Source organism: Quercus suber, unplaced genomic scaffold, assembly GCF_002906115.3.
Source record: "Quercus suber isolate HL8 unplaced genomic scaffold, Cork oak 2.0 scaffold_88, whole genome shotgun sequence".
NCBI lineage: Eukaryota > Viridiplantae > Streptophyta > Magnoliopsida > Fagales > Fagaceae > Quercus > Quercus suber.
In genome coordinates, this window is record NW_027069553.1 from 1,473,077 (window position 1) to 1,501,069 (window position 27,993).

Below are 27,993 nucleotides of genomic sequence, written 5' to 3' on the forward strand. Positions count from 1 at the left end.
CTTATCCTCCATGGCATGAAGGGCATGGGCTTTAAGGATTACATTGTTTCTTCTTATTTCCTCATGAGCTTGGGCATTGTCTTGGCATAAGTTCCTGCTTATTTTGTTCATTGGGCTCTTGCCCTTATTGCTTCTTTTCTTGCTATGCCCATGGGCTTGCTGGCTGTCACTAGGCCTATTGGGTTCTTCTTCCTTCTTTTCTTAGGCTTCCATGGCCCATTTACTTTGCTCTTACCTTTTGTTGTGCTCATGGGCCTCCTGGCCATTATTCCTGTCATGCTGGCCCATTGGGATTTTTACTTCTTTCCTTGGGCTTCCGTGGCCCATTTACTTTACTTTTACCTTTTTATTGTGCTCGTGGGTTTGCTAGCCATTATTCCTATCATGTTGGTCCATTGGGCTTTTTTCTTCTTTTCTTGGGCTTTCGTGGCTCATTTACTTTACTTTTACCTTTTACTGTGCCCATGGGCTTGCTAGCCATTATTCTTGTCATGCTGGCCCATTGGGCTTTCACCTCTTTTCTTGGGCTTCTATGGCCCATTTCCTTTACTTTTACCTCTTATTGTGCAAGTGGGCTTGCTAACCATTATTCCTACCATGCTAGCTCATTGAGCTTTTTACCTCTTTTCTTGGGCTTTCATAGCCCATTTTCTTTCACTGTTCGTCTTTCACTTCCTTCCTCTTTCATCTTTCTTCGTCGTTGGGCTTCTTCTATAGTTGGGCCCTTTGTCAAAAAAATGGGTATCAACAAACTTGTTTCTCTCCAAACTTGTTTCCTTGTGAATGCTCTAATTCTTGCGAGTCCCTACCATTTGAAGGACGAAAATTTAGGCTATAAAGGGTTTTAGTGGTAAACGATACTACGATAGTGCAGGCCCAGTCCACCTATGTGTGGATTAGGCTTCCAATTGCCAATATAAATGGGTTCAGCCTAAACAAATGTAACTAATCAAGAGTTAAAAAATGAGTTTCTTAATTACTTTAATGATATGGGTTCAACCTCCCCAATTGTTGGCCAATTTCCTATACTTAGGAAGAACTTACGAGATGCATTAGTTCTCAATCTTTAAGAACTTTCCATACCATTTTTAAAAGGACAAAGTTTACTATATATTTTGAAAATCTAATCGTTGAATTGCATATTCTTTATGCTTTTAATACACATATCAAATTTTGTGTCAATTGGATATTATTTACTATATAATCTATAAACTTATATTTTATGCATAATTTTAAACTAAAAAAACTTACAATTTATTGATGACATAGCTATTGATATTCAATTTTCTAAAAAAATTGTAACCATGGAGTATAAAAGAAGTAGATGTAATCCAATGGTACATTTATCAAAATTCACCTCCAACAAAAAGATATTGAGTAAGGTTGTAGCCTTAAGTTACAATCAATTTTGTAATTAAACTTTGTGCATCTTAAAATCCGTCTTCTATGTATGCATGTAAAAGCCTCTAAACGAGTGGTATAGATCCAAAAAATATTGTTAATTGATGTATGCTAACATGTCTACATTCGATGATAACACGATAAACGTACTACTCTAAAATTAGAAATTATAAAATAAAAACATGCTCAAAAAATATTGATGTAGCTCAATCTAAATATTTTATTTTATTTTAGTTAAGCACTTATTCATCCATCAGTCAAAATGGTGATTTGCCCTTTTGTCATAAAACAATGTTTTTGCATGTAGTGTGATGTAAAACGATAATTGCAAAATAGGATCTATAATTTTCATTGTGAAATAGCATCTATAATACCTCAAAAGTTAAGTGGATGTATTTAAAAACTACCCAATTGGCTTGTGGCCTTTTTCCATTTTCCCTTTACTTATATAAAATGGGTTATACAAATGCTCAAGTGATAACCAAATTGTAATGATATATTCTACATTGTCTTATGTTTGTGGTTTGAACCACATCATTTCCCTTACTATCTACATATCTCCAAAAATAGGGATGACAATGGAGTGGGATGGGGTAGGATTGTTAACACCCATTTTTGATAAAAAGGGCTCAATAGCAGAAAGGCCTAATAGCAAGAAAAAATGAAGAGGAAAAGGATGGAAAAGCAAAATAAAAGCAAATGGGCCATGAGAGCCAAGGAAAGAGGTAAAAGCCTAATGGGCCAACATGGCAGGAAGTGGCAGCTAGCAGGCCTATAGGCATAATAAGAGGTAAAAGTAAAGCAAGTGGGCCATGAGAACTTAAGGAAAGAGGTAGAAGCCCAATGAGCCAACATGGTAGGAAGTGACAGTCAGCAAGCCCATGGGCACAATAAGAGGTAAAAGTAAAGCAAGTGGGTTATGAGAGCCCAAGGAAGAGGTAAAAGCCCAATGGGCCAATATGGCAGGAAATGACAGCCAGTAGGCCTATAAACACATAAGAGGTAAAGTAAATGAGTTATAAAAGTCCAAAGGAAGAAGTAAAACCTAATACGCTAGTAGGTCCATGAACACAGTAAGAGGTGGAAAAAAAAGGGAATAACGTGCAAGTCAGTGGATTATAGAGGCCCGAGGAAATAAGAAATAAGAAAAGCAAAAGTCCAACAAATTGGTTTGGCAAGAACTTATGCCAAGTAAACACACAAGCCTATGAAGGGATGAAAAGAAATAAGGCAAACCCAAAAGCCCATGCTCTCTTCCATAGAGGATAAACACGAGCAGAAGAGACACGCAGCAGAACGAAACAAAACTAATTTGCTATGGTAGAAATGGCATGGGAACATAAGGAAAAAAAAAAAAAAACAAAGGATAGTGGAGCAAGCACACAATGGTCGAAGCACCACAAATCCGTACCTAGCCAATACAAGAGAGGTGGGCCTACGATTAAGGGATTCAGAGGGTGTGGTTCGGTGGTAAGGGGAAAAGAGTCTATCTTTGGTTTCTAGCGAAGGCTTCTTTTGGGAATATACTTTATTGGGATGGTATCTTACCCAAAAGAGGTGGTAAATGATTGGGACCACCTGATGCATGCCATAGAGGTAGGTGAGGAAGTAGCCAAATCTTTATCCATTTGAACTACCCAGAGGTAGAGGCTTATAGCAAGATCAAACAATGAGAGATTTTGTCATGAAATGAGAAGTGGAAGAAAGAGAATGCATTGAGTTTACCCAGTAGTGATAGCGGCCGGGCAACCAATGAGTTGGTGAGCAGTCCTAAAAGGATGTCAACAACAAATGGTGAAACCTTATGAGTAAAAGGGAGAAATCTCATGGAATCAGTCCACTATAAAGAGGGGCAGTAGCCATAGATGAAAGGGACAAGGCCCAATGGGAAGAAAGTAGTGAAAATTGAGAGAGAAGTAACAGAGAAAAAAAGGGAAAGAAAGGAAGTGGTAAAAAAAAAAAAAAAAACACGGCAGAAATATGAGCATGCAGTAATAGACTATCTTTTCCCTCCTTCTTTAGCGAACCCACTCTTTGGAATCCCAAAAGTAGTAACAAATAGTCATTTAGGCCAATTCCCCAAAATGCACAACTTTGATGGTAAAAGTTTGTGACAAGGTTGTTCAAGTTGAGGTTTAGGCTCCTTCTTAGTTCACTTTCTGCGGAAAGATTCGACGCTCGACTTTGATTGCTACATATAATTTTACTTGTTAGAGCTTATATTTGTTGTATTAGTTGTTTTGTCGTGGCATCCTTTACCATATTTATTGTATTAGTTGTCTATTGTGACATATTTGCTGTATTAGTTGTTCTGCCGTCGCATCCTTTATCATATTTGTTGTATTAGTTATTTTGTTGTGGCATTCTCTACCATATTTGCTATATTAGTTGTTTTGTTGTAGCAACTTTTATTATGTTTGCTATGTTAGTTGGTCTACCGTGGCATCCTTTATCATATTTGCTGTATTGGTTGTTCTATTGTGCCAGCTATTTTGCCATTTCACTCCTTCCTACTGTAGCTAGCCCACTAACCACAGTCCAACTCTCTGCCTTGTGTGTTTCGTCGTCTACATCCCTGGAGTGCTTGGCTTACACACAAATTGGCCTATAGCATGGTCCTTCTAAGGTATTAGGCCAGCCTTGACTTCCTGACCCATGACTCAACGGGCCTAAACGTAGCAGAATAGGCCCTAGCCTATTAACACAAATAGGCATCCATAAGGATCATGGGTGCCCCATCCCCTCCATGTCTACTCTTTAAGGCAAGGAAACTCGTGCAAAGCGAGTTAGATGTGTTTTACAAATCCTAATGAGATTGTTAAGATAAAGATGAAACATAAAAGAAAAAGGCCAACCATGAGACTACTAAGAGAGTAAAGAACTTTGCAAATGGTAATAAATTACAATTAGGATACTTATAGAAAAAAAAAAAATTATAAGCATTAATAAATTATACACACACACACACATTTGGGATGGGGTGGGGTGGGGTAAAAAGGAATAGGGCGTGCAAAACCCGTCCTCGTCCCATCCCCTTTTTGAGGTGAAACAAGTTCACACAGAACATGTCAAGACTTGGTGGAGTGTGCTACACTCATCATCACCTATTCCCTATTAAGGGTGGAGGAAATTCATGTCGAAGGGTAGGCTTGTCAATTAGTTGATTTGGGTCTGGTTTGTGCCCACCTCGTACTCGACTTGATCAGATTGGGTGAAGAAGAACTAGACTTGCCATCGACTAGTAAGGAAATCAGATTAGACGGATCATATAATTGTTTGGTGGTGCTCAGATTCAGGCAAAATTGAGAATTCCAAAAACAATGAATATTTAACGAATTAATGGAGAAAAATAGCGAAATTTTGGTGAGATCTTGGCGGGAAGAAGTGGAAACGGCGAAGATCTAGTAAAATCTCGTCAAATTTTGATTGGGTTGCCGCTTGAATTGGGTTGCTCAAGTTTTAAAAGAGAGAACTCGTGACTTGACCTCTTGGAGTCAGGTTTTGAAGATGGAGACCCACTGTCAACAGCCACAACCTTTGAGTTGGATCAAGTCCGGTTCGGCCTGATCGGATCCTTTGGATGGTTCGGAACAGGGTGTTTTTGTCATCCCATTAAATAAAATAAAAAATAAAATAAAAAACAAAGGGGAAAAGAAAAATACTCATTGAGTGGGGTTTGAATTGGATTATGATTTATGAGATTCTCAATGCAAACCCCGCCTCCCCCATTTGGTTTCATTGTTCTTTAACTACTAACTTCTAAGCTGCCACCGCCAGAAAGTGAGAGAGATCACTGCTCACCCTTGCATAGCACACACATGTTCTCCCAATTCCTCCAACTCTCACCATCATCCCCGCAAAACCTTTTCTTTAACCCATTATTCCTCCCTTACTACCCTCTTTTTTTCCACAAAATCCCATTCAAGTCCCACCCTTTTCTCCTTCCAAAACCAAAACCCCTCCTCCGCTTCCACCCCTTACTCGCATCTCCACCAAGCAACCCTGCGCCTCTACCCAACGACCAATCATGGCAAACCCATGAAGCCCAACAAGCCATTTCCGAGTTTCTCCAAGGATTCGGGGTCTCCCAGGCCGATTCGGACTCCATTTCTTCAAACTCGCCAAGGTATTTGAAGATGCTTGTTGATGGGGTCAGGGATTTGGACGAGCTCTCGCTGTGGGGTTCCTGCGGAGATGAAGGTAAAGACTTTGCTGTTGCTGGAGATGCTGTTGTTGGGTTCAAGAAGAAGGTCCTTTATATGGCCAAGGAGAAAGGTGATAATGGCAAGGTTGCGTTCTTGGAGAGTGTGGGGTTGAGTCTTTCTGCGGCCATGAATGTTGCGCGGTATTTGTCGTCTGAGTCGCTTCCTGCTCTCGTTCATAAGGTGAGAGACTTCGAGAGAAACGTCCAAAATGGTTGCTTCTTTTGTTTTATGTATTAGAATGTTTGTTGGGTTCTTTTTGGTTTCTTGATTGGTTGTAGATAATGGCTGTGAATCTCTGTTTAGTTGCTGAGTGGGAATGAAAAACGATTGTGATGCGATGGCTTGAGGTTTAAAATGAGTGTGTGTGTGTGTGTGTTTCAAATTATAAAATTTGAAGTAGAAATGGAAAACTATGCCATTGGGTGGTAAACGAGAGGAGAAAGTTTGGGATTGTTCATTTAATTTTATTTTGAACACGAGCCGAAACTCGAGTTCATCATCAAACTAGATTCAATTTCCAAGCTTGGTTCATTTTTTTGTTCACATGTTTTATATATAACTATTTTTTTTCCTATACATGTATACATATTCATGAGGTTGCTAACACATACATTTGGATTGAGGGGGAAGGGAGGGGGAGTGGAAGGGAGTAGAGTAGAGTTGGCTGAAAATAGGCTAATTTTGGGCCAATTCTACTCAACTTCCCCTCCCTCCCCCTCAATCTAAATGAACCATTAGGCTTGAGCTTGGCTCATTTGTGAAATAAACAAATATAAACAAGTTTTTTCCTGAGTGTGCCCAATCTGTTCATAAACAGTCCAGTTCATTTATAGCCCTATATGCTGTGAACACTGGAATATATCTCGAACAATGAAACAACTACTTTTTAGTTATTGGTTTGAAATATTTTTGCTGTCTTTCTTTGATATGGTTAATGGTAAATCTGGTAATTGGCCTGAGATATTATTTCTTTTGAGAAATGAAGTCACTCTTAGGAATTGTTAGCTTGACCATTTTTTGCCACCTTCTGGTTATGATTTGTTAGGTTGGGAGGTTAGGAGTAAGGATTTTTAACGTTATTGTTATGTTGTTATCACAATTTTGTGCTATGAGCTAGAATGTTACACAAGAAGGATTAGTTAACAGGCACTGAATGTTGGCAGCCTGATTCTTTGATCCTAGGCTTACACTTCAAGGGCCTTGAGACAGTTTTAATACTTTATTTGTTACTCAAATGTAATTATTAGGTACTCAAGGTGTAGTGCTCCTGCCTCTCACATGATAGTACGTGTACTAATTAAATTCATTGTGAGACTCACCATTCATGGGAGAGGAGGGAGCATTGCTCTAGGAGTATTGAATACTTGTCCAAAACTCTATAGGATATGACGTGGTCTGTCTAGATTAAGTTATTCACTTATTTGGTACCTTGTGTTATCAATATTCAATAAGTCTCAGTATCAATTAATGGTCCTAAGTTATGCTCTTGACAATAAACTCTTGCAGATTTCTATATACTTATTCTCTGTTTTTGCCAAATTTTGGTGATTTTGATAATAAGATGATGGAGCAGTTTCATGTTATTGGTTTTTTGTCTTATAGATTTTTTTCCTGAAATGAATGTATGCCAGAATTGTTGCTTATTTTGCGTTTCACTTATAGGTTAAGTGTATGAAGGAACTATTATTTTCTGGCAACAATGATGGGGGCCGCATAGGAAAAAATGCTCGCCGTATGATGATGTATTTATCAATTTCAATTGATGAAGAATTGCAACAAACCTTATCCTTTTTCGAAAAGGTCTGGTATGTCTCACCCAAATTTCTGTCATGTATTATGTTGATCTGTTCAGTATGCATATATGTATGTTTGGGTGATTTATGAAATTGTAAGATAATTTTTCAATTTTTTGTTGTAGATTCAAGCTCGGCGTGGAGGTTTAGACATGTTGGGTTCCAACGATGATTCTTTTCGATATCTAATTGAATCATTTCCACGACTTCTTTTGTTATCAGTAGAATCCCACATGAAACCTATGGTGGAATTTCTTGAGAATATTGGAGTACCAAGAGGACGCCTGATAAACTTGATTCTATTATTTCCACCAATTATTTTCTACAATATTGAGCTTATTAAACTAAGAGTTCAGGCTTTCAAGGAGGTACTGTGAAATTCAATCATGCTTTATGTTATTTTAGCATATGCACAAAAATGTATTGTGGAATGCTTTGAAACATAAAGTTAGGTTTTATCCATTGCAGTATGCAATGATAGAGATGTGATGCACATGGGCTATTTTTGTTAGTTTTAGGTCTCTCATTCCCTGTATAGATATATCTTTTTCCTTTGAATAAGTAACAAAATTCACTGTTTGAGAAGCTTATTTAATATGCATTTCTGCTATGGCTACAACACCCTTCTTAATTTAAATATGATAATATTTGTATGATTTTCTATTCAATATTGAAATTGTGTTTCCTTTGTATGTTTCTCTTGTTATGTTGTTATCCTGTCTGTCTATGTTGATGAATTGTCTTTGCAGGTTGCAGTTGTGGATAAAGATATGGGAAAATTGTTGCTAAAATATCCATGGATTCTATCTACTAGCATTCGAGAGAACTACAAGGAGGTCCTTTATTTTTTTAATTTGGAGAAGGTATGATATCCTACTAAGTCATGTTTGCTTGTCCAGCCAAGTTTTACTAAGACCATGGCTTTTTTTTTTTTTTTTAACATGATTTGTTTTTCCTGGTCAAACATTATAGTTTATATTTGTAAGCATTACAGTATTGCTTGTGTGTCTATTTTAAAGAGGGATGTAATCTGTAGTGTCTTGTATTGCAAGTTTGCTTTTGCGTTGCTTATGGAAGTAACCTGGCCGAGTCTGGGGGTTCTTATTCCACTTTAAGGATATTACTTTTATCTTTTTTTCTTTCCTCTCTTTTGGGAAATAGGTGGGTCGGGAGGAGGAGGCATGGATGCTTTATTGTTTGAAAATGTTGATTAATCTCTTTGTATTGGAAATATTAGTGAGTTATTATGTTTTGTGACAGGTTCCTATATTGAGTGTTCACCGTGCAATCAAAAGCTGGCCACATATATTGGGTTGTTCAACCAGCAAGCTAAAGTTGATGGTGGAACATTTTGACAAATTAGGTGTTAGAAACAAAAAGTTGGGTCAGGTTATTGCTAAAAGTCCCCAGCTACTACTTCGGAAACCTCAAGAGCTTCTACAAGTAGGTGTAACTGGTTTTATCCAAATTTCTGGCACATATATATTATAACATTTCATTGCACCTTTAGATTGGTGGCAGCTACTTAATGATTTACTTTAGATGTTCTATTGTTTCTTAAGAGAGCACCAAAGCATTTCTAAGTTTCTTTTTTAGTTAAATATGGAATACTGAACTTCCATGTGTCTCTTTCATATATCATCAGTTTCTTCCCCATTGCATGTTTTGGGTTTGGTTTGTTTATCTATGGGGTCTGTTTGTACATGCATACATACATACATAATTTTTTTATATTTATATTTAATCAGTCTTTGGAAAGTTTCATAGATTTCTTGTTGTACCATGGATATTTAGTTTCAGTCTAAGATAGTAGACTGTGATTCCAATAATATGTAACACATACCCAAAAAGACAAGTTAATGCAATGATTGTCTAAACATTGATCATTCTCCATTTACATGGGGTCAAAATAGCTTAACTTGTCTTGGTAAATAATCAATTGTAATATCTATGTTGGCAAATTTGCCTAATTCCAACACAAGACTAAAAGCTCTTTGTCAGTGGTGCCCTTGAATGTGCTTGGTTGGAGAATTAAAAGTGGTACATTCCCAAATGATCCTAAAAGTACTTAGATGCATTGTTGGCTTGCATTGCTTGCAAGATACCCACCATAATTTGCCTTAATCACGTTGATTGTGCTTATGGAGCCTAAAATAACAAATCCTCAATTGCAGGTCAATCTCAATTGCTTGTACACATCTGTCATAATATAATTTAATCCAACCATCCATCTCAAGCAGCTCACCTGTTGGAGTGAGACCCATCAAACATTCAGTAGGTGATTAGACTTGAAGTGGAATGAAAATCAAAATGGAGGGGATCTAAATTCCAAATGCCAGTGTCTCTATGAAACAGTTGGCAGTCATGAATCAGGATCCAGCTCCAATGAGCCTAAGTCAAGCATGGTAGGGACCTTAAATGCGAAATATACATGTATAAATATGTATTTATTTAAACTGGTTCAGGGGTTAGTTTACTTTAAAGCATGTTGTAAGTGCCTACTAATCATAGATTAGGCACAGAAGAATTTCAACTCATTGAATAGAAGGACATTGAAAGTCCCATCTAAGGGCCCATAACATTTTGTTAAATTTCACTACTTACCAACCTGTGCCATGTTCCCTCTCTGTACTCAAGCTCTTCTAGCGATTCAATTGTGATTAGATAAAGAATTAAGAAAATTAGATTATTTGTCAATATCAACCAAGAAGAATGACATTATGTCTAAATGCAATTGATACACAAAAGTGCAAATCTTTATGTCAATTAGAGTTCCTTGAGTATTTTTCTAATTTTTATGTGCAGGTCATTTCATTTTTGGAAGATCTTGGGATTGATAAAGAAACAATTGGAAGGATAATTTGTCGCTGTCCTGAAATTTTTGCTACCAGCATTGAGAAAACTCTTAAGAGAAAACTTGAATTCCTTACTAGTATTGGTGTTTCTGGAGCTCACATTCCCCGTGTAATCAAAAAATATCCGGAGCTTTTTGTGTCTGATGTTGACCGAACTTTACTTCCTAGGTATGACTCATACTTAAATACATTAGCCCTGGTTCTTAATTTATACTTTTATGAAAAGGATTACAAATTACTGTGCCATGATTTTCTACAAGGGCATGTAATAGTGATCTTTCACATGTGTGGCTGTTAATACAAATGCATGACCATTTTACCTCATTCAACTCTAGGTACCTGATAAGGTAATACTGACGTAAGAGTGTTACACAATACACCATGAGTATGTAGTTCTTATCACTAATAAGACTTGCTACCCACAATTTCTCTCATTTGATATTTTTGTTGTTTTGAGAAGTATGAATTACTTGATGAGTTACGTCAACATCTAGACCATATTTATAATGATTACAATGCATGTATATGGGTTATTTAAAATGATAACAGTTGTTTCAAAAGTTGCCACACGCATAAATCTTGTTATTGTGGGTGCTTTTGTATGCAGGATGACATACTTAATGACATTAGGGCTATCAGCAAAGGATATTGCATTTATGGTCCGTAAATTCTCTCCTCTGTTAGGATACAGCATTGATGAGGTTTTGAGACCAAAGGCAGAATTCCTTATCAACACAATGGAGAAGCCAATAACTGATGTGGTGGACTATCCAAGGTATTTTAGCTACTCGTTGGAGAAGAAGATAAAGCCAAGATTTTGGGTGCTAAAGGGAAGGAATGTTGAATGTAGCTTGAAGGATATGCTGGGCAAAAATGATGACGATTTTGCTGCTGATTATATGGGCGTTGGAAGCATGCTTGTTACTTCTCCCATTGCCAAGCAATGAAAGATTAGGTGCTTGTTTCATGGTAGTTACTTTGTAAATATTATACCACAGATTTAAATAGAATCAAGTGCCATTACATATCTTTTAAGATCAAATGTTCAATGCTAAACATAGATTGTAAAGATTATGCATCATTGTCATTCTTATAGTCACGTATGGTTTCCTCAAACCAGCAAACACCCTTACCATATCTATTTTTCCAAAATCACCTTAGCCACCAGAATATTTGGTAATTGCCTCTTACAGACGGTCTCTTTCCGCTATAGAGCATTGTTGAATTATTTGTAGTTGTGGGATGTCATCCGAGGTGGTCCATATATTTTATTGCTTTTGCCTGATGCCTAGTTTGTAATTGTATGCGTCTACGGCCTTGAAGCTGAATTGACATTTTCTCATGCACTATGTGCTTGGGGTTTAAAGGAGAGAAATTATTCAAGTTATAAGGTTAGCAACATGTTGTAATTATCTCTTAAAATATATTTATATATATGTAATTGCATATTCATGTAATTGTATGTCAATATATTCGTACGGTCATNACTTTTATTTTTTTTGCTGGGTAATAAGGGCCGATCTAACTGTTAAGAGTTGACGTAGCTTGTTTATGGGACCTTGTCACATTCTTGATTAAACACGCAAAAAATGCTATAAAACTGTCCAATGTGATGTAAGTTATCATTAAACGTGGTAAAGTTTACTATCATTTGTCACGTGTTGCTATCTACCCAAAATGACCAAAACATCTCAATTTTTAAACAATAATAAAGAGAAATAGATTAGCATACTTCGTGGTCATATTTGACACACAAATGCCAACAACATAGAATAATTATAATAATAACTTTCATTAAATGGTGAAGTTATTTCTCAACGTGACACATCACACAAGTTATAGTTGGAAATTAAAACTCACATCATGTGAGTTTTAGCATTGAATTTTAACAAAATTGCCGGCATTGACTTTTGTGTTACCTTGTTATTACTGCTTACGTAAATTGACCAAAAATAGAATATATATATATATATATATAAAAGAAACTGGCTAGTTAGTACTCAATTTGATTATTAAGTCCACTAGAGAACTCCTGACATGGTCCTTCTTAAATTCTCAACTAATAAAATACTCTTATTTGAGCAAATGTGATATCATTTGGTAATTTTTATTTTTTATTCCTTGTGCTGATTAGAAAGTTTACTCACACATTTGCATAAATGACATTATCTCATAAGTTGGGAGGATCATATTAGCAGTCCTCCTGATGGACCTAATAATTTCTTATGATGGAGAGTAGTGTCAAATTCTAGAGCTATCTTATTGGACCTTGTTAGTTGATTTGAGAATCGATTCTCCCTAATGGATGAGATGAAGGGAAGATGGAAGAGATTTGAAGCATTTGGATTTATGTACAAGTTTGCCACCATGTGTTTATTTAAAAATAGAAAATGAGTGTTGAAAACCTCTTTTTGGTGCCCTTAAAAATACCTACTTGCAGTCTTGCATAGTAATTTCAAGACATGATTTTTAAGGCAAGTGATGTATTCACTTTTCATTCTCTTTTCTGTATTCAAATTCTAAAATTGAATATAAAAAAAAATTATTTTTATATGTGAGGGTGTTTGGTAAGTTACTTTGAATACATAATTTAGGTATAAAATTTATCATACACGGTTTGACATTATTATTATTATTTTTAAGTTACTTTTTTCATTTACACACACTCACATCAATCAAGTGGGGCCCTTTGTGTTTTCACAAAATTTACGGAATTGTCATTGTATTCATTTTCTATGAAAATGAAAACGCTGAAAAAGTATTTTCATTTTTGTGTATTCAAATTCAACTTTTAGGATACTGAAAATGAAAATTGAGTACAAGTTTTTAAACTAAACAAGTTTCTTTATGGTGGGTCTCACTAATAACTGAAAACCAAACAGGCCCTAAATTGTTTTTCGTTTTTGAAAACACTCATGACTCAACCAAACAAAAATTTTAGTGAAATTCACGGTTTTTTGTTTCCCAGTGTTTGAAACACTTTTTAAAACTGTGAACCAAATAACACTAGCGTGCGATATAGCAAAGTCTATCGGTTAGATTAAATGTAACTATCTCATGTGATCATGTCACAATCTAATAGGAAAAGGAAATTAATTGTGAAGTTGTTGCTAAATGTGATGTGAGTTACTAGTGAATGTAAACGGTCATTGTAATGTGACTTGTTATTGTCAAAAGTGGTTAAAAAATGAACATGCTGTCATTGCTTGTCCTTGTTAAAGTTATCACTTGTTAATTACCATATAAAGTGATTAAGAAGGAGAGTAGACAAAAACCTAAATTTATATAAGGCAAAAAGAAGTAGCAGCGTTGTGTCTTTACTCTTTAGTTATCTAGACAGATTTTATCTATATCTTTTATTTTTATATATTGACCGATTAAATAGATAAATGGTGGTTTACTAAAAAAAAAAATGGTGATGATTAGATCAACTATTTAGGATTATGTGGGTAGGAAGGATACTTAGAAAAAAAAATTACTTATAAAGAAGAATACATATATGAATATTGTATGAGGCTTTTGGTACAAGATAATTTATTAGCATTCTTGAGAATGTTTTTCTCAAAAAAAAAAAAAAAAATCTTGAGAATGATATTTCTTAAGATTCTTATATTTGGGGGCCATTTGGTAATGTTATTTTAGTAACGTTATTTAAGTGTTGTGGAAATACATGTGAGTGAAAAAGTGTTATGAAATACGTGTTGTGTTGTTTAAACAATGAAAATTGTTGTTCAAACAATTATCAAACAGACACTTGATTGTAAATTACACACGGAACTCACATGAATGTAAACATCTCAATTCCCAGCTAATCCCACTTTTGTAAGGATGTTTGTATCTATATTGTCATCCCTAAAAAAAGTTATATTTTAAATAAACTAATAATTTTAGTTTATCCAATATAAGTTATATGTAGTTTATCCAATATATAAAAACTATTTTTATATAGCAAAGTAAATATAAGTATGAAATATGATATTTTCTTTACTGGCTTCTCGGCTTCTCCTATTTGGAATTAAATTTGATGCTAAAATAAAACAAATTATTTTTATTGAAAAGACAATATATTATAATATGCCATGAAGAACAATAAATTTAATTTATTATCCTTTTATCATACGAAATATTAGACTATTGTTTTACAATTTTAGTGAATTGACTTGATTGATTTTTTTATATTATTTCTCATTATTTATTTGTTGAAAGATGCCACAAAAAGTGGACTTGATATTTTGTTTATAAATATAAGTATTTTTTGGAAATGACAAATAATTCTCACAAGGTTCTTAAGAATAAACCCTATATAGGAATCTAATTTTCTTGGAATCTTATTAGATTTTAATTCTTAATCAAACCAAAGTACCAAACATAAAAGGTTTTGTTAACGGGTGCCCTTAGGACATTTGTTAATAGACAATTTAAAAATAAGTTTTAATACTACTTTCATAGAAAATATACAAAAATATTAAAAAAAATTAGTTACTTTTTAATTTTCCCATAAAAAATTTATAATTTTTTTTCTAAACTAATATCCATAGAACATTCATTAACTATTCCCAACACAAAAATTATTAAATTTTTAGGCATCACATGTTTCCAAAAATTTGATATCAAGGAGTAACGTGGATTCTTCAAACCAAATGCTACCTTGTGCAATAGAAAATTATATAAAAATATTGATATTTGGATATTTATTTCCAATATGTGTATTTCAAAAAAGTGAATGAGAGATTTGAGGTTCGATTTTTGTTTATAACAAAAAATCAATTGATGTCTTATACTCTTATTCTGATAATAAAGATCAATTGATATCTTAGTATGATAATAAAGAACAATTATCAAGAATGATCACTAAAATAGAGAAAAAAAAAAAGAAAAAAAAAAAGGAAAAAGGGTTGTTGGTTGGGTCAAAACCACCACAACTTTACACTTTGAAGGACAACCAAAGTTACCAAACTCGAAACCAGGGCGTGGAGTTGACAACTCTGTTCTTGTTATAACATAAAACGTTAGTTCCGAGGGTAAATTGGTCTTTTAAATATCAGCCATCACAGTTCGTTCACTCCAAGGTCTTTTACTTGTTATTAGTTCGTTTGTGTTCAATTCAAAGTCCAGACTCCAGAAGACATCAATATTTCATTGCACCTTTAGATTGGTGGCAGCTACTTAAAGATTTACTCTAGATGGTCTTTGAATAATTATTAGGTACTCTCAGAATACCATAAATATGTACTCACTCCTTTCACATAACTGTAAGTTTTACTAGTTAAATTTATAATGGGACTCACAATTCATGTGAGAGTAAATAGTACACATTTATGATACTCATAAAGTATTCAATGATTTTCCCCCATTGCTTCTTAAAAGAGCACCAAAGCATTTCTAAGTTTCTTTTTTAGTTAAATATAGAATACTGAACTTCCAGGTGTCTCTTTCATATATCATTAGTTTCTTTCCCATTGCATGTTTTGGGTTTGGTTTGTTTATCTATGGGGTGTGTTTGTACATGCATACATACATACATACATATTTTTATTTTTATATTTAATCAATCTTTGGAAAGTTTCATAGATGTCTTGTTGTAATATGGATATTTAGGGCTTGTTTGGTTTTTTTTTTTCATCGTTCATCACTTCTCACTCAATTTTCATCACTCATTACTTAAAATACCCCAACTCCCTACCCCCCACCCGTTTGGCACCATCACTCAACTTGTCATTACTCAAAATTTTCAACTGTTTGTAGGCCTCATACCTGTAACTTGGTGTAGCTTTTACTCTCTTTTTTTTTTCCTTCAACCCCCAATACCCAAACTCACCGAACCCAATGAAAAAAAAAAACCCAAAAACCCAAAAACCTAAACTCATCGAACCCAATGAAAGAAGAAGAAAAAAAAAAGAAGAAAAAAAGAAGAAGAAACCAAACTCACCGAACCCAATGAAAAAAAATGGTCAAAAGTTGCGGCTGGACTCTGACCGTAGGACCCTCAATGTAGGTTTAATTACAGAAATGTTATTGAAAATTGAGTTATGGAAATTGAAAACACTTAAAATATGCATTCAGTTTCTATAACTCATCACTAAAAAATAAGAGAATTGAGTGATAGAAACAAAAATTGAAAACAAAAATCAAACTAACTTCTCAGCCATGGGTCCCGCCATTTTTGAGTTATGGGTGATGAAAACAAAGTTATGAGTTATGGAAACAGCAAATCCAAATCGCCCCTTAGTTTCAGTCTAAGATAGTAGACTGTGATTCCAATAATATGTAACACATACCGAAAAAGACAAGTTAGCGCAATGATTGTCTAAACATTGATCATTCTCCATTTACATGGGGTCAAAATAGCTTAACTTGTCTTGGTAAATAATCAATTGTAATATCTATGTTGGTAAGTTTGCCTAATTCCAACACAAGACTAAAAGCTCTTTGTCAGTGGAGCCCTTGAATGTGCTTGGTTGGAGAAATTAAAAGTGGTACATTCCCAAATGATCCTAAAAGTACTTAGATGCATTGTTGGCTTGCATTGCTTGCAAGATACCCACCATAATTTGCCTTAATCTCGTTGATTGTGCTTATGGAGCCTAAAATAACAAATCCTCAATTGCAGGTCAATCTCAATTGCAGGTCAATCTCAATTGCTTGTACACATCTATCATAATATAATTTAATCCAACCATCCATCTCAAGCAGCTCACCTGTTGGAGTGAGACCCATCAAACATTCAGTAGGTGATTAGAATTGAAGTGGAATGAAAATCAAAATGGAGGGGATCGAAATTCCAAATGCCAGTTTCTCTATGAAACAGTTGGCAGTCATGAATCAGGATCCAGCTCCAATGAGCCTAAGTCAAGAATGTAAGGGACCTTAAATGCGAAACATACATGTATAAATATATATTTATTTAAATTGGTTCAGGGGTTAGTTTACTTTAAAGCATGTTGTAAGTGCCTACTAATCATAGATTAGGCATACAAGAATTTCAATTCATTAAATAGGACATTGAAAGTCCTTCCTCAGGGCCCATAACATTTTGTTAAATTTCACTACTTACCAACCTTTGCCATGTTCCCTCTGTATTCAAGCTCTTCTAGTGATTCAATTGTGATTAGATAAAGAATTAAGAAAATTAGATTATTTGTCAATATCAACCAAGAAGAATGACATTATGTCCAAATGCAATTGATACACTTAAAAGTGCAAATCTTTATGTCAATTAGAGTTCCTTGAGTATTTTTCTAATTTTTATGTGCAGGTCATTTCGTTTTTGGAAGGTCTTGGGATTGATAAAGAAACAATTGGAAGGATAATTTGTCGCTGTCCAGAAATTTTTGCTACCAGCATTGAGAAAACTATTAAGAGAAAACTTGAATTCCTTACTAGTATTGATGTTTCTGGAGCTCAAGTTCCCCGTGTAATCAAAAAATATCCAGAGCTTTTTGTGTCTGATGTTGATCGAATCATACTTAAATACATTAGCCCTGGTTGCCTTAATTTATACTTTTATGAAAAGGATTACAAATTACTATGCCATGATTTTCTACAAGGGCATGTAATAGTGATCTTTCACATCTGTGGCTGTTAATACAAATGCATGACCATTTTACCTCATTCAACTCTAGGTAACTGACAAGGTAAGACTGATGTTAAGAGTATTAGACAATACACCATGAGTATGTAGTTCTTATCACTAATAAGACCAGTTATCCACAATTTCTCTCATATGATATTTTTGTCGTTTTGAGAAGTATGAATTACTTGATGAGTTACGTCAACATCTAGACCATATTTATAATGATTACAATGCATTTATATGGGTTTTTTAAAATGATTACAGTTGTTTTAAAAGTTGCCACACACATAAATCTTGTTTTTGCGGGTGCTTTTGTATGCAGGATGACATACTTAATGACATTAGGGCTATCAGGATACAGCATTGATGGTCCGTAAATTCTCTCCTCTATTAGGATACAGCATTGATGAGGTTTTGAGACCAAAGGCAGAATTCCTCGTCAACACAATGGAGAAGCCAATAACTGATGTGGTGGACTATCCAAGGTATTTTAAATACTCGTTGGAGAAGAAGATAAAGCCAAGATTTTGAGTGATAAAGGGGAGGAATGTTGAATGTAGTTTGAAGGATATGCTAGGCAAATATGATGACGATTTTGCTGCCAATTATATGGGCGTCGGAAGCATGCTTGTTACTTCTCCCATTGCCAAGCAATGAAAGATTAGGTGCTTGTTTCATGGTAATTACTTTGTAAATATTATACCACAGACTTAAATAGAATCAAGTGCCATTACATATCTTTTAAGATCAAATGATTAGTGCTAAACAAAGTTTTATAGATTGTAAAGATTATGCATCATTTATGGGATATATTTCAACAATTTTCTTTTGTAATAAAGCAAAAGGAACAATATACAGATCTAAATATAAACAATAACACAAATTGATGTAATAGACAAACACAATAAATAGATACTGTATACATATAAGAAAAAATTTGCAAATAATTAAAAACTCACAGACCAAATACGTGAAGGATGAATGGTTCAGATCAAGTCTTGTGTTTGACACAATCTCCTTAAAGCAGATTTCGCCCCTCACACAATCACTGTGGTACACGGACATCTGTCTCCTAGGACAAAATGATCTATTGCACGAAAACGAAGCACACAATGTCATGCTCTGCGAACTACTCAATGTCTCTTTCTCTCTCTTTGACACAAAATGAAATGCATAAAATATTCTCTCTAGGAGAGTTTTCTTAAAAAAGTAGTTTTATAAATGAGGGACTATAAAAAAATTATACATGACTCAAAAATTAAAATAATAAAATATTATTATTTGGACAAGTAGGTCTAGTCCATATATGCCAAAAGTCCAACCCAATGTCCAACTCATGAGCATATAAACTTATTTATTATCTCTTTCCTTTCGTATGTGGGACTCAAGATTTTCACCACTTTTAATAACATTTTCAAGTGAACATAGAAAACATCAATTTCTTGTTCACTCCACGTTATTTTTCCAACAATCCCCCACGTGAATAGAAATTGATAAACACTATGCAAATAATGATGCAGAGACACAGAGAGTAGAAGAAAAGTTACTGTATCAGGAAAGGTGGCTTTTGGCTTTGAACCTTCCTTTGTGAAAGACTATCAGATGTACTAGCTAATTAGTGAACACGATGTTTTTGAATTTTCAGCCATTTGTGTATACCAAGACAATAAAATTCACACAGCTCCTTTCCGAACATATTTCGTTCTTATAGTTGTGTTCATTTCAGTCCTGAAAATATCCTGGTAAATTCATGAAGTGCTTTAGAGAATTTAGCCTTAAAACTCTCATGGAAGCGGCCTACTTCACACTCATATAGGTGACTCTTATTAAGAGTATCCTACTATACCCCACTTGGAATTCCAAGATATAAGAATCATTAAAAGCAAAGTTTACCCTGAACATCGCTTACAAACATAAGAATGGGTGGGAGATGTTATCTCCATAGTGATAAAACTAGTTTCTACGATTCGGTTGTCCCTTTGAACCTAGATCTTGGGATCTCTAGTCAGCTAGGTTGGGTTGCCATCCCTGAGACTTTTATGTCATAGCCTTTAACCCCATTCCCCTCGATGAATAGTTTACTTACTCTCTACACGAACCTTTGGTTAACGGATCTGCTATATTTTCTTTCGACTTTATGAAGTCAATGGAAATAATTCCATTAGAGAGCAACTGCCACACGATGTTATGTCGTTGACATATATGTTGAGACTTACTATTGTACATATGACTCTATGCCCTACCAATAGCTGATTTGCTATCATAATGTATACAAATAGAGGACACAGGTTTCATCCACATTGGCATATCCTCTGGGAAATGACGAAGCCACTCTGCTTCTTCTCCTGCTTTTTCCAATGCAATAAATTCTTATTCCATTGTGGATCTAGCATTGCATGTTTGTTTAGAAGACTTCCAAGATACCGTTGCACCATTAAGTGTAAAGACATATCCACTCGTGGATTTGGTGTCTTTTGTGTCGAATATCCAATAAGCATCACTATACCCTTCTAGTAGAGTTGGATACCGAGTGTAGTGCAACCCATAGTTTAGGATGTATTTCAAATATCTTAAAACCCTAACTAATGCCTTCTAGTGGTCTTCCCCTGGATTACTACTGTATTTACTCAACTTGCTGACAGAATATGCTATGTCCGATCTAGTGCAGTTCATTATATACAAAAGACTGCCTATTATTCTCAAATACTCCAATTGAGATATGCCTTACCCTTTATTCTTAGTTAGATGTAAATTTACATCTACAGGTGTTCTCACTGGATTGTCATTATATTTCTTGAATTTCTCTAAAACTTTCTTAATATAATGTGATTGAGATAAGACAAGTCCATCAGATTTTTTAGAAATTTTCATTCCTAGTATAACATCTGCAATACCTAAATCTTTCATGTTGAACTCATTAGTCAACATTCTCTTGGTAGCTTTAATGATATCATTATTGCTACCTATAATGAGCATATCATCAATAGAGAGACACACAATGACATTGCCATTTGCAATATCCTTAATGTACACACATTTGTTACACTCATTGATTCTAACCCCATTTGACATCATTGCATTGTCAAATTTCTTATGCCATTGCTTTGGAGCTTGCTTTAATCCATAAAGAGATTTAACAAGCCTACACTCTTTCTTTTCTTGACTAGGGATAATGAACCCCTCAGGTTATTCCATATAAATCTCCTCATTTAATTCACCATTTAAGAATGTAGTTTTTACATCCATTTGATGTATCTCAAGGCACCTTCCTTTTGTTTACAACCCTTTACAACAAGTCTTGCCTTATACTTGCCAATAGATCCATCAACTTTCAATTTCCTCTTGAGTATCCATTTATATCCTAGAGGTTTACAACTTGGTGGAAGATCCACTAGTTCCCATGTATGATTTTGTAAAATGGATTCAATCTCACTATTGACAGCTTCTTTTTAGAAAGGCGCCTCAAGTGTAGAAATAACTTCCTTGAAGCTTTGAGGTTCATCTTCTAACATATAAGTTAGAAAATTTGGACCAAATGATTTTGACGTTTTAGCCCTCTTACTATGTCTAGGCTCAACCTCATTCCTCTCTTCCATCAACTCTTGATCATGAGAGGTACTAGATGTAAACTCAAAGTTTCTCTTACGAGAACTTGATACTTGTGTGGATTTGCAAGGAAATATTTCTTAAAAAAATACTGCATTCCTTGATTCAATAATTGTATTCACATTCATGTTAGGAACATTAGATTTATGAATTAGAAACTGATATGCACTACTATTATGAGCATAACCAATGAAAACACAATCCACTGATTTTGATCCTATCTTTATCCTTTTAGGAATGGGGAGAGCCACCTTTGCCAAACACCCCCACACCTTTAAAAATTGATAGGAAGGCATTTTACCTTTCCATAATTCATATGGCGTCTTCTTGATTTTCTTTTTAGGCAGTTTATTTAGAATATAATTGGTGGAAAGAATGGCTTCCCACCACAAGTTATGCGGTAAATTGGAACTTAACAACATCGCATTCATCATATCCTTCAATGTTCTATTTTTCCTTTTAGCAATTCCATTTTGTTGAGGTGAATAAGGTGCAGTGGTTTGATGAACAATACCATGCTATAAACAAAACTCACCAAAAGGTGATTCATATTCCCCACCTCTATCACTTCTTATAATCTTAATCTTTTTGTTGAGTTGATTTTCAACCTTATTCTTATATTGAATGAATGCCTCAATTGCCTCATCCTTGCTCCTTAACATGTACACATAGCAATATCTAGTGCAATCATCTATGAAAGTGATTAAATATTTCTTACCACCTCTAGTTTGTACAACTTTCATGTCACATACATCACTATGTATTAATTCTAGAGGTTCAGTGCTTCTTTCAACTGATTTAAAAGATGCTCTAGCTATCTTAGCTTCCACACAAATTTCACACTTATGATTAAAATCAATTTTAAATTTAGGCAATAAATTTAAATTTATCAATATATCTAAAGTATAATAATTACCATGACCCAATCTACCATGCCAAACATTGTATAACTCAAGCATGTAAACAGAAAATGTACTCTTATTATTATTAATAGTAGGAAAAGTAGTCATTACATTCATCTTAAACAAGCCATTGCTTAAATATCCTTTGCCCACATACATTCCACTCTTAAAGAGTGAAAATTTTTCAGACTCAAAAACCAACTTGAAACCATTCTTGCTCAACAATGAATCAGATACAAGGTTCTTTTGAATTTCTGGTACATGTAGTACATCTTCCAAAGTAAGAAACCTGCCCGTAGTCATTTTGAGCACAACCTTTCCAATTCCTTCAATCTTAGAGGTTGAGGAATTTTCCATGAAATTTTTTTTTTTCCATTACCCACATGATTATATGTAGAAAACATTTTCTTTTCTAAACATACATGGCAAGTAGCCCTAATGTCCACCCACCATTCCTTGGTATTTTCTCCTACCAAGTTCACTTCAAAAATCACCGCAAAAAGGTTCATGTTGATTTGAGCCACAATAGGATTCACAACAATTTCATTTGACATCTGTGTTGAACAAAATTCAAACAAATTGAATCCTCAAAACCAGCCAAGTTTAAGAAATAAATATAAATATTTACTTTCAAATGTTACCGTGCAAAATAGAAAGTAAAGCTAACTGCATTAAACTGAGCAGGCACAATGCGAACACAATAAACAAAAGAATCTAAAATACCCAGCCAAGCAACAAACCGTAAGAGACAAAATAAGCCTAATATTATATTATATGAACAAAACCACCGACACTGTCAAGCACGAAATCAGCTTTATTAAATGCTTAGAAAATATCAAAGACACAGAGCAGGGACAATTCGTACAAAGACTGAACAAATGAAAACAAACCCCAGCCAAACAATGATCCAAGTAAGACAAATATCCTAATATTATATAATATAATTAAAGAAGATGGATAGTCTTGAAAAATCAAAATTACCAGCACACTCAAACACGTAAACTTTTGAAGATCATAAATTAATTTATAATATAAACAAGGGGATATTTATGCTAAACGGTAAACACAACCCCAGTTTTTCCAAGTTTTGCGCAGAGCAGGGGTGTTGCTATGTGTAAGGATGGGGCCATGGCCTTCCAAAATTTTGAAAATTTTTTAATATATATATATATAAATATAATTATTTTAATATTTTTAATATTTAGTCTAAAAAATAAAAGTTGGCCATTTCACCATGGCCTTCCAAAATTTTGAAAATTTTTTAATATATATATATATAAATATAATTATTTTAATATTTTTAATATTTAGTCTAAAAAATAAAAGTTGGCCATTTCAAATATTTGATTTAGTTCAATGATGCTCTAAAAAAAATTTGGTCTAATAATTATAAAGACATAATATTATTTTTGCAATTCTAATTATTATTGTAAAATATGCTCTTATATCTGTTAAATATTTGATAAAATTTAGCACCAAACATGTTTGAATTTATATCTTTTCAACCAGTTATATGGCAATTAAAAAGTTATTGACTCATTAAAAAAATAATGTCATTAAAACTACACATGAAATGTCTCTTTAATTACCACATAATGGGTTAGAGCAAGATAGCTTTGAACATGTTTGAAGCCTAACTTATTTCTCCAAGTTTTAGATCATTTATATTTTTGAAAATTTCATTAATTCAATTAAAAGATTTTTTACTTACTTTAGTATAAAATTTGATCATTTGTATCAAAAATGAAATTTTTTAAGAATTTCACTATAAAAATAGGAAAAATGAATTTTATTTTATGAAAGATTGCCACCAAACATAATTTTAATTGAAATTACTAAGCTCTTTTTTTTTTTTTTTTGGTGTGTGTATATATATAAAACTTATCAAATAAAAAAGTGTGTGTGTATATAATAAAAAAGCATGTGTATATGGGGGGTTGTCTTAATAAATATATTAGAGTTGCAACTTAGCCCCCCAAATAAAAATTTCTGGCTCTGTCCCTGGTGCAGAGTACACAGTTGCCAATTTAGTGTTTTTCAATGAACACAAAATTCCTTTCACTAAATCACAAAAATAAATTAAAATATATAAATCTGCTTTAAGGTTGTTGGATATATTTTAACAATTTACTTTTGTAATAAAGCAAAAAAAAACAATACACCGATCTAAATATAAGTAATAACACAAATTGATGTAATAGACAAACACAATAAATAGATACTGTATACATATAAGAAGAAATCTGCAAATAATTAAAAACTCACAGACCAAATGCGTGAAGAATGAATGGTTCAGATCAAGTATTGTGTTTGACACAATCTCCTTAAAGTAGATTTTACTCCTCACACAATCACTGTGGTGCTTTGAGACTCACAGATGTCTGCCTCCCAAGATAAAATGATCTACAGCACGAAAACGAAGCACATAAAGTCATGTTCTGTGAACTACTCAATATCTCTTTCTCTCTCTTTGACACAAAATGAAATGCACAAAATATTCTCTCTGGGAGAATTTTCGTCAAAAGTAGTTTTTATGAATGATGGACTATAAAAAAGTATACGTTACTGAACAGGCACTCTGTTTCAGTAATAACTGTTGTGCACAGACTAACTAACTCAAAAATTAAAATAATAAAATATTATTATTTGGACAAGTAGGCCCAGTCCACATATGCAAAAAGCCCAACTCAATGTCCAACTCATGAGCATATCAACTCATATATTATCTCTTTCCTTTCCCATATAGGACTCAAGATTTTCACTACTTTTAATAACAGCTTCAAGTGAACATAAAAAACATTAATTTCTTATTCACCCCACGCTCTTTTTCCAACATCATTGTGATTCTTATTCTCACATATGATGATTTCCTCAAACCACCAAACACCCTTACCATATTTACTTTTCCAAAATCACCCTAGCCACCAGAATATTTGTTAATTGCCTCTTACAGACGGTCTCTTTCCCCCCTATAGAGCATTGTTGAATTATTTGTACGTAGTTGTGGGATGTCATCCGAGGTGGTACATATATTTTATTGCTTTTGCCTGATGCTTTGTTTGAAATTGTACATGCTTACAATCTTATCCGTGAATTGACACATTCTTATGCGCTAAGTACTTGAAGTTTAAAGGGGAGAAATTATTCGAATTATGAGGTTAACATCATATTGAAATTATCTAAAAAAAAAATTGTAATTGCATATTCATGTAATTGTATGTCAATTTATTCGTACGTTCATGCCTAGTATAAGCTTGACTTCTTTCAATTAGAAGGGATGCAAATGCTTTTGCTCTGTATAGAAAGTTTAGAAACTCTATATCACAGGTAAAGGCCTATGGTTGCAGATGATCCCTACCTTCAAAAAGCTGACCATTCAATTCAATGTCATAATTAATTAGGGCCGATCCAACTGTTAAGAGTTGACGTTGCTTGTTTTATGGGACCTTGTCACATTCTTGATTAAACACGCTAAAGATGCTATAAACTGTCCAATACGTACGTTCATGCCTAGTATAAGCTTGACTTCTTTCAATTAGAAGGGATGCAAATGCTTTTGCTCTGTATAGAAAGTTTAGAAACTCTATATCACAGGTAAAGGCCTATGATTGCAGATGATCCCTACCTTCAAAAAGCTGACCATTCAATTCAATGTCATAATTAATTAGGGCCGATCCAACTGTTAAGAGTTGACGTTGCTTGTTTTATGGGACCTTGTCACATTCTTGATTAAACACGCTAAAGATGCTATAAACTGTCCAATGTGATGTAAGTTATCTTTTTTTTTTGATAACCAATGTGATGTAAGTTGTCATTAAACGTGGTAAAGTTTACTATCATTTGTCACGTGTTGCTATCTATCCAAAATGACCAAAACATCTCAATTTTTAAACAATAATAAAGAGAAATAGATTAGCATACTTCGAGGTCATATTTGACACACACATGCCAACAACATAGAATAATAATAATAATAATAATAACTTTCATTAAACGGATTTAATCAAAAAAAAAAAAAAAACTTTCATTAAACGGTGAAGTTACCTCTCAACGTGACACATCACACAAGTTATAGTTGGAAATTAAAGCCACTATCATTTGTTTTCTTTATCAAAATTGATAGAAGGAAGAATTGTTGATGTGTGTGATGATGTGAGTTTTAACATTGAATTTTAACAAAATTGCCGGCATTGGCTTTTGTGTTACCTTATTATTACTGCTTATGAAAATTGACTAAAAATAGAAAATAAAAAAGAGAAATGCTAACGAGTGCCCTTAATTAATTAGGTGAACACGTGGCAAATATTTATTGGTGGAGTATAGAGTGGAGCAGGAAAAGTGGGACAGAAGATTTTGACTCCATTTAAGAAAGCTTTTATGGGAAATGAAAAAAAAAAAGTAATTAATATTTTGACAATTTTTTTCATTTTTCATAAAAGTAGTATCAAAACTTTCTTAAAATGGATTAGGGCACTCGTTAGCATTTCTCAATAAAAAAATATATAAGAAATTGGTTAGTACGCAATGTAATTGGGAGTAGTGTCAGATTTGAGAGTTGTTTTGTTGGACCCTGTCAGTTGATTTGAGAGTCGGTTCTCCTTGTGCTCTAGATGGAAGAGATTTGAAGCATTTGGATTTATGTACAAGTTTGCCACCATGTTTTTGTTAAAAATAGAAAATGAGTGTTGAAAACATCTTTTTGGTGCTCTTAAAAAAAAGCTACTTAGTTGTCTTGCATAGTAATTTCAAGACATGATTTTTAAGGCCTTGTTTGGTTCTAAAAAGTGATGTATTCACGTTTTATTTTCTCTTTTCTGTATTCAAATTCTAAAATTTTTTTTGAGAAAATTCTTAAATTGAATATATAAAAAAAAAAGGACCTATTTTTACCTGTGAGAGTGTTTGGTAAATTATTTTAAATATATAATTTTGGTATAAAATTCATCATTCGCGTTTTGATATTGTTTATTTTTTTTTTTAAGTTAATTTTTTCACTTATTCACACTCATATCAATCAAGTGGGGCCCTTTGTGTTTTCATAATATTTACAGAATTGCCATTGTATCCATTTTCTATGAAAATGAAAATGCTGAAAAAGTGTTGTCATTTTTTGCATTCAAATCCAACTCTTAGGGTACTGAAAATGAAAACTGAGTACAAATTCTTAAACCAAACAAGGTTTTTGTGGTGGGTCCCACTAAGAACTGAAAATGAAAATAGAAAACACTACTTAATATAGCTAACCAAATAAGCCCTAATTTTTTTTTATTTTTTTTTTAAGTTAATTTTTTCACTTATTCACACTCATATCAATCAAGTGGGGCCCTTTGTGTTTTCATAATATTTACAGAATTGCCATTGTATCCATTTTCTATGAAAATGAAAATGCTGAAAAAGTGTTGTCATTTTTTGCATTCAAATCCAACTCTTAGGGTACTGAAAATGAAAACTGAGTACAAATTCTTAAACCAAACAAGGTTTTTGTGGTGGGTCCCACTAAGAACTGAAAATGAAAATAGAAAACACTACTTAATATAGCTAACCAAATAAGCCCTAATTTTTTTTTTGGGAAAACACTCATGACTCAACCAAACAAAAATTTTAGTAAAATCCATGGTTTTTTGTTTCCCAGTGTTTGAAACACATTTTAAAACTGTG

The 27,993-nt window shown here is 33.7% G+C and overlaps 1 protein-coding gene across 1 annotated transcript; it reads left to right on the forward strand.

Annotated features, from left to right (window-relative positions):
- The first annotated feature begins 4,421 nt into the window (after positions 1 to 4,421).
- LOC112006202 (transcription termination factor MTERF2, chloroplastic) lies at positions 4,422 to 11,539 on the forward strand. Its single transcript, XM_024038508.2, has 7 exons — positions 4,422 to 5,786; positions 7,269 to 7,406; positions 7,525 to 7,767; positions 8,149 to 8,262; positions 8,660 to 8,842; positions 10,205 to 10,422; positions 10,862 to 11,539. Exons 1-7 carry the CDS (start codon positions 5,220 to 5,222, stop codon positions 11,199 to 11,201), a joined length of 1,803 nt encoding a protein of 600 aa, XP_023894276.2. The 5' UTR covers positions 4,422 to 5,219; the 3' UTR covers positions 11,202 to 11,539.
- Positions 11,540 to 27,993: the final 16,454 nt, after the last annotated feature.

Coding starts and splice junctions, on each gene's coding strand:
- LOC112006202 (XM_024038508.2), top strand. CDS start 5,220: ATGTTCTCCCAATTCCTCCAACTCTCACCATCATCCCCGCAAAACCTT. Junction 5,787..7,268: donor TTCCTGCTCTCGTTCATAAG/GTGAGAGACTTC, acceptor TTTCACTTATAG/GTTAAGTGTATGAAGGAACT. Junction 8,843..10,204: donor AACCTCAAGAGCTTCTACAA/GTAGGTGTAACT, acceptor TTTTATGTGCAG/GTCATTTCATTTTTGGAAGA.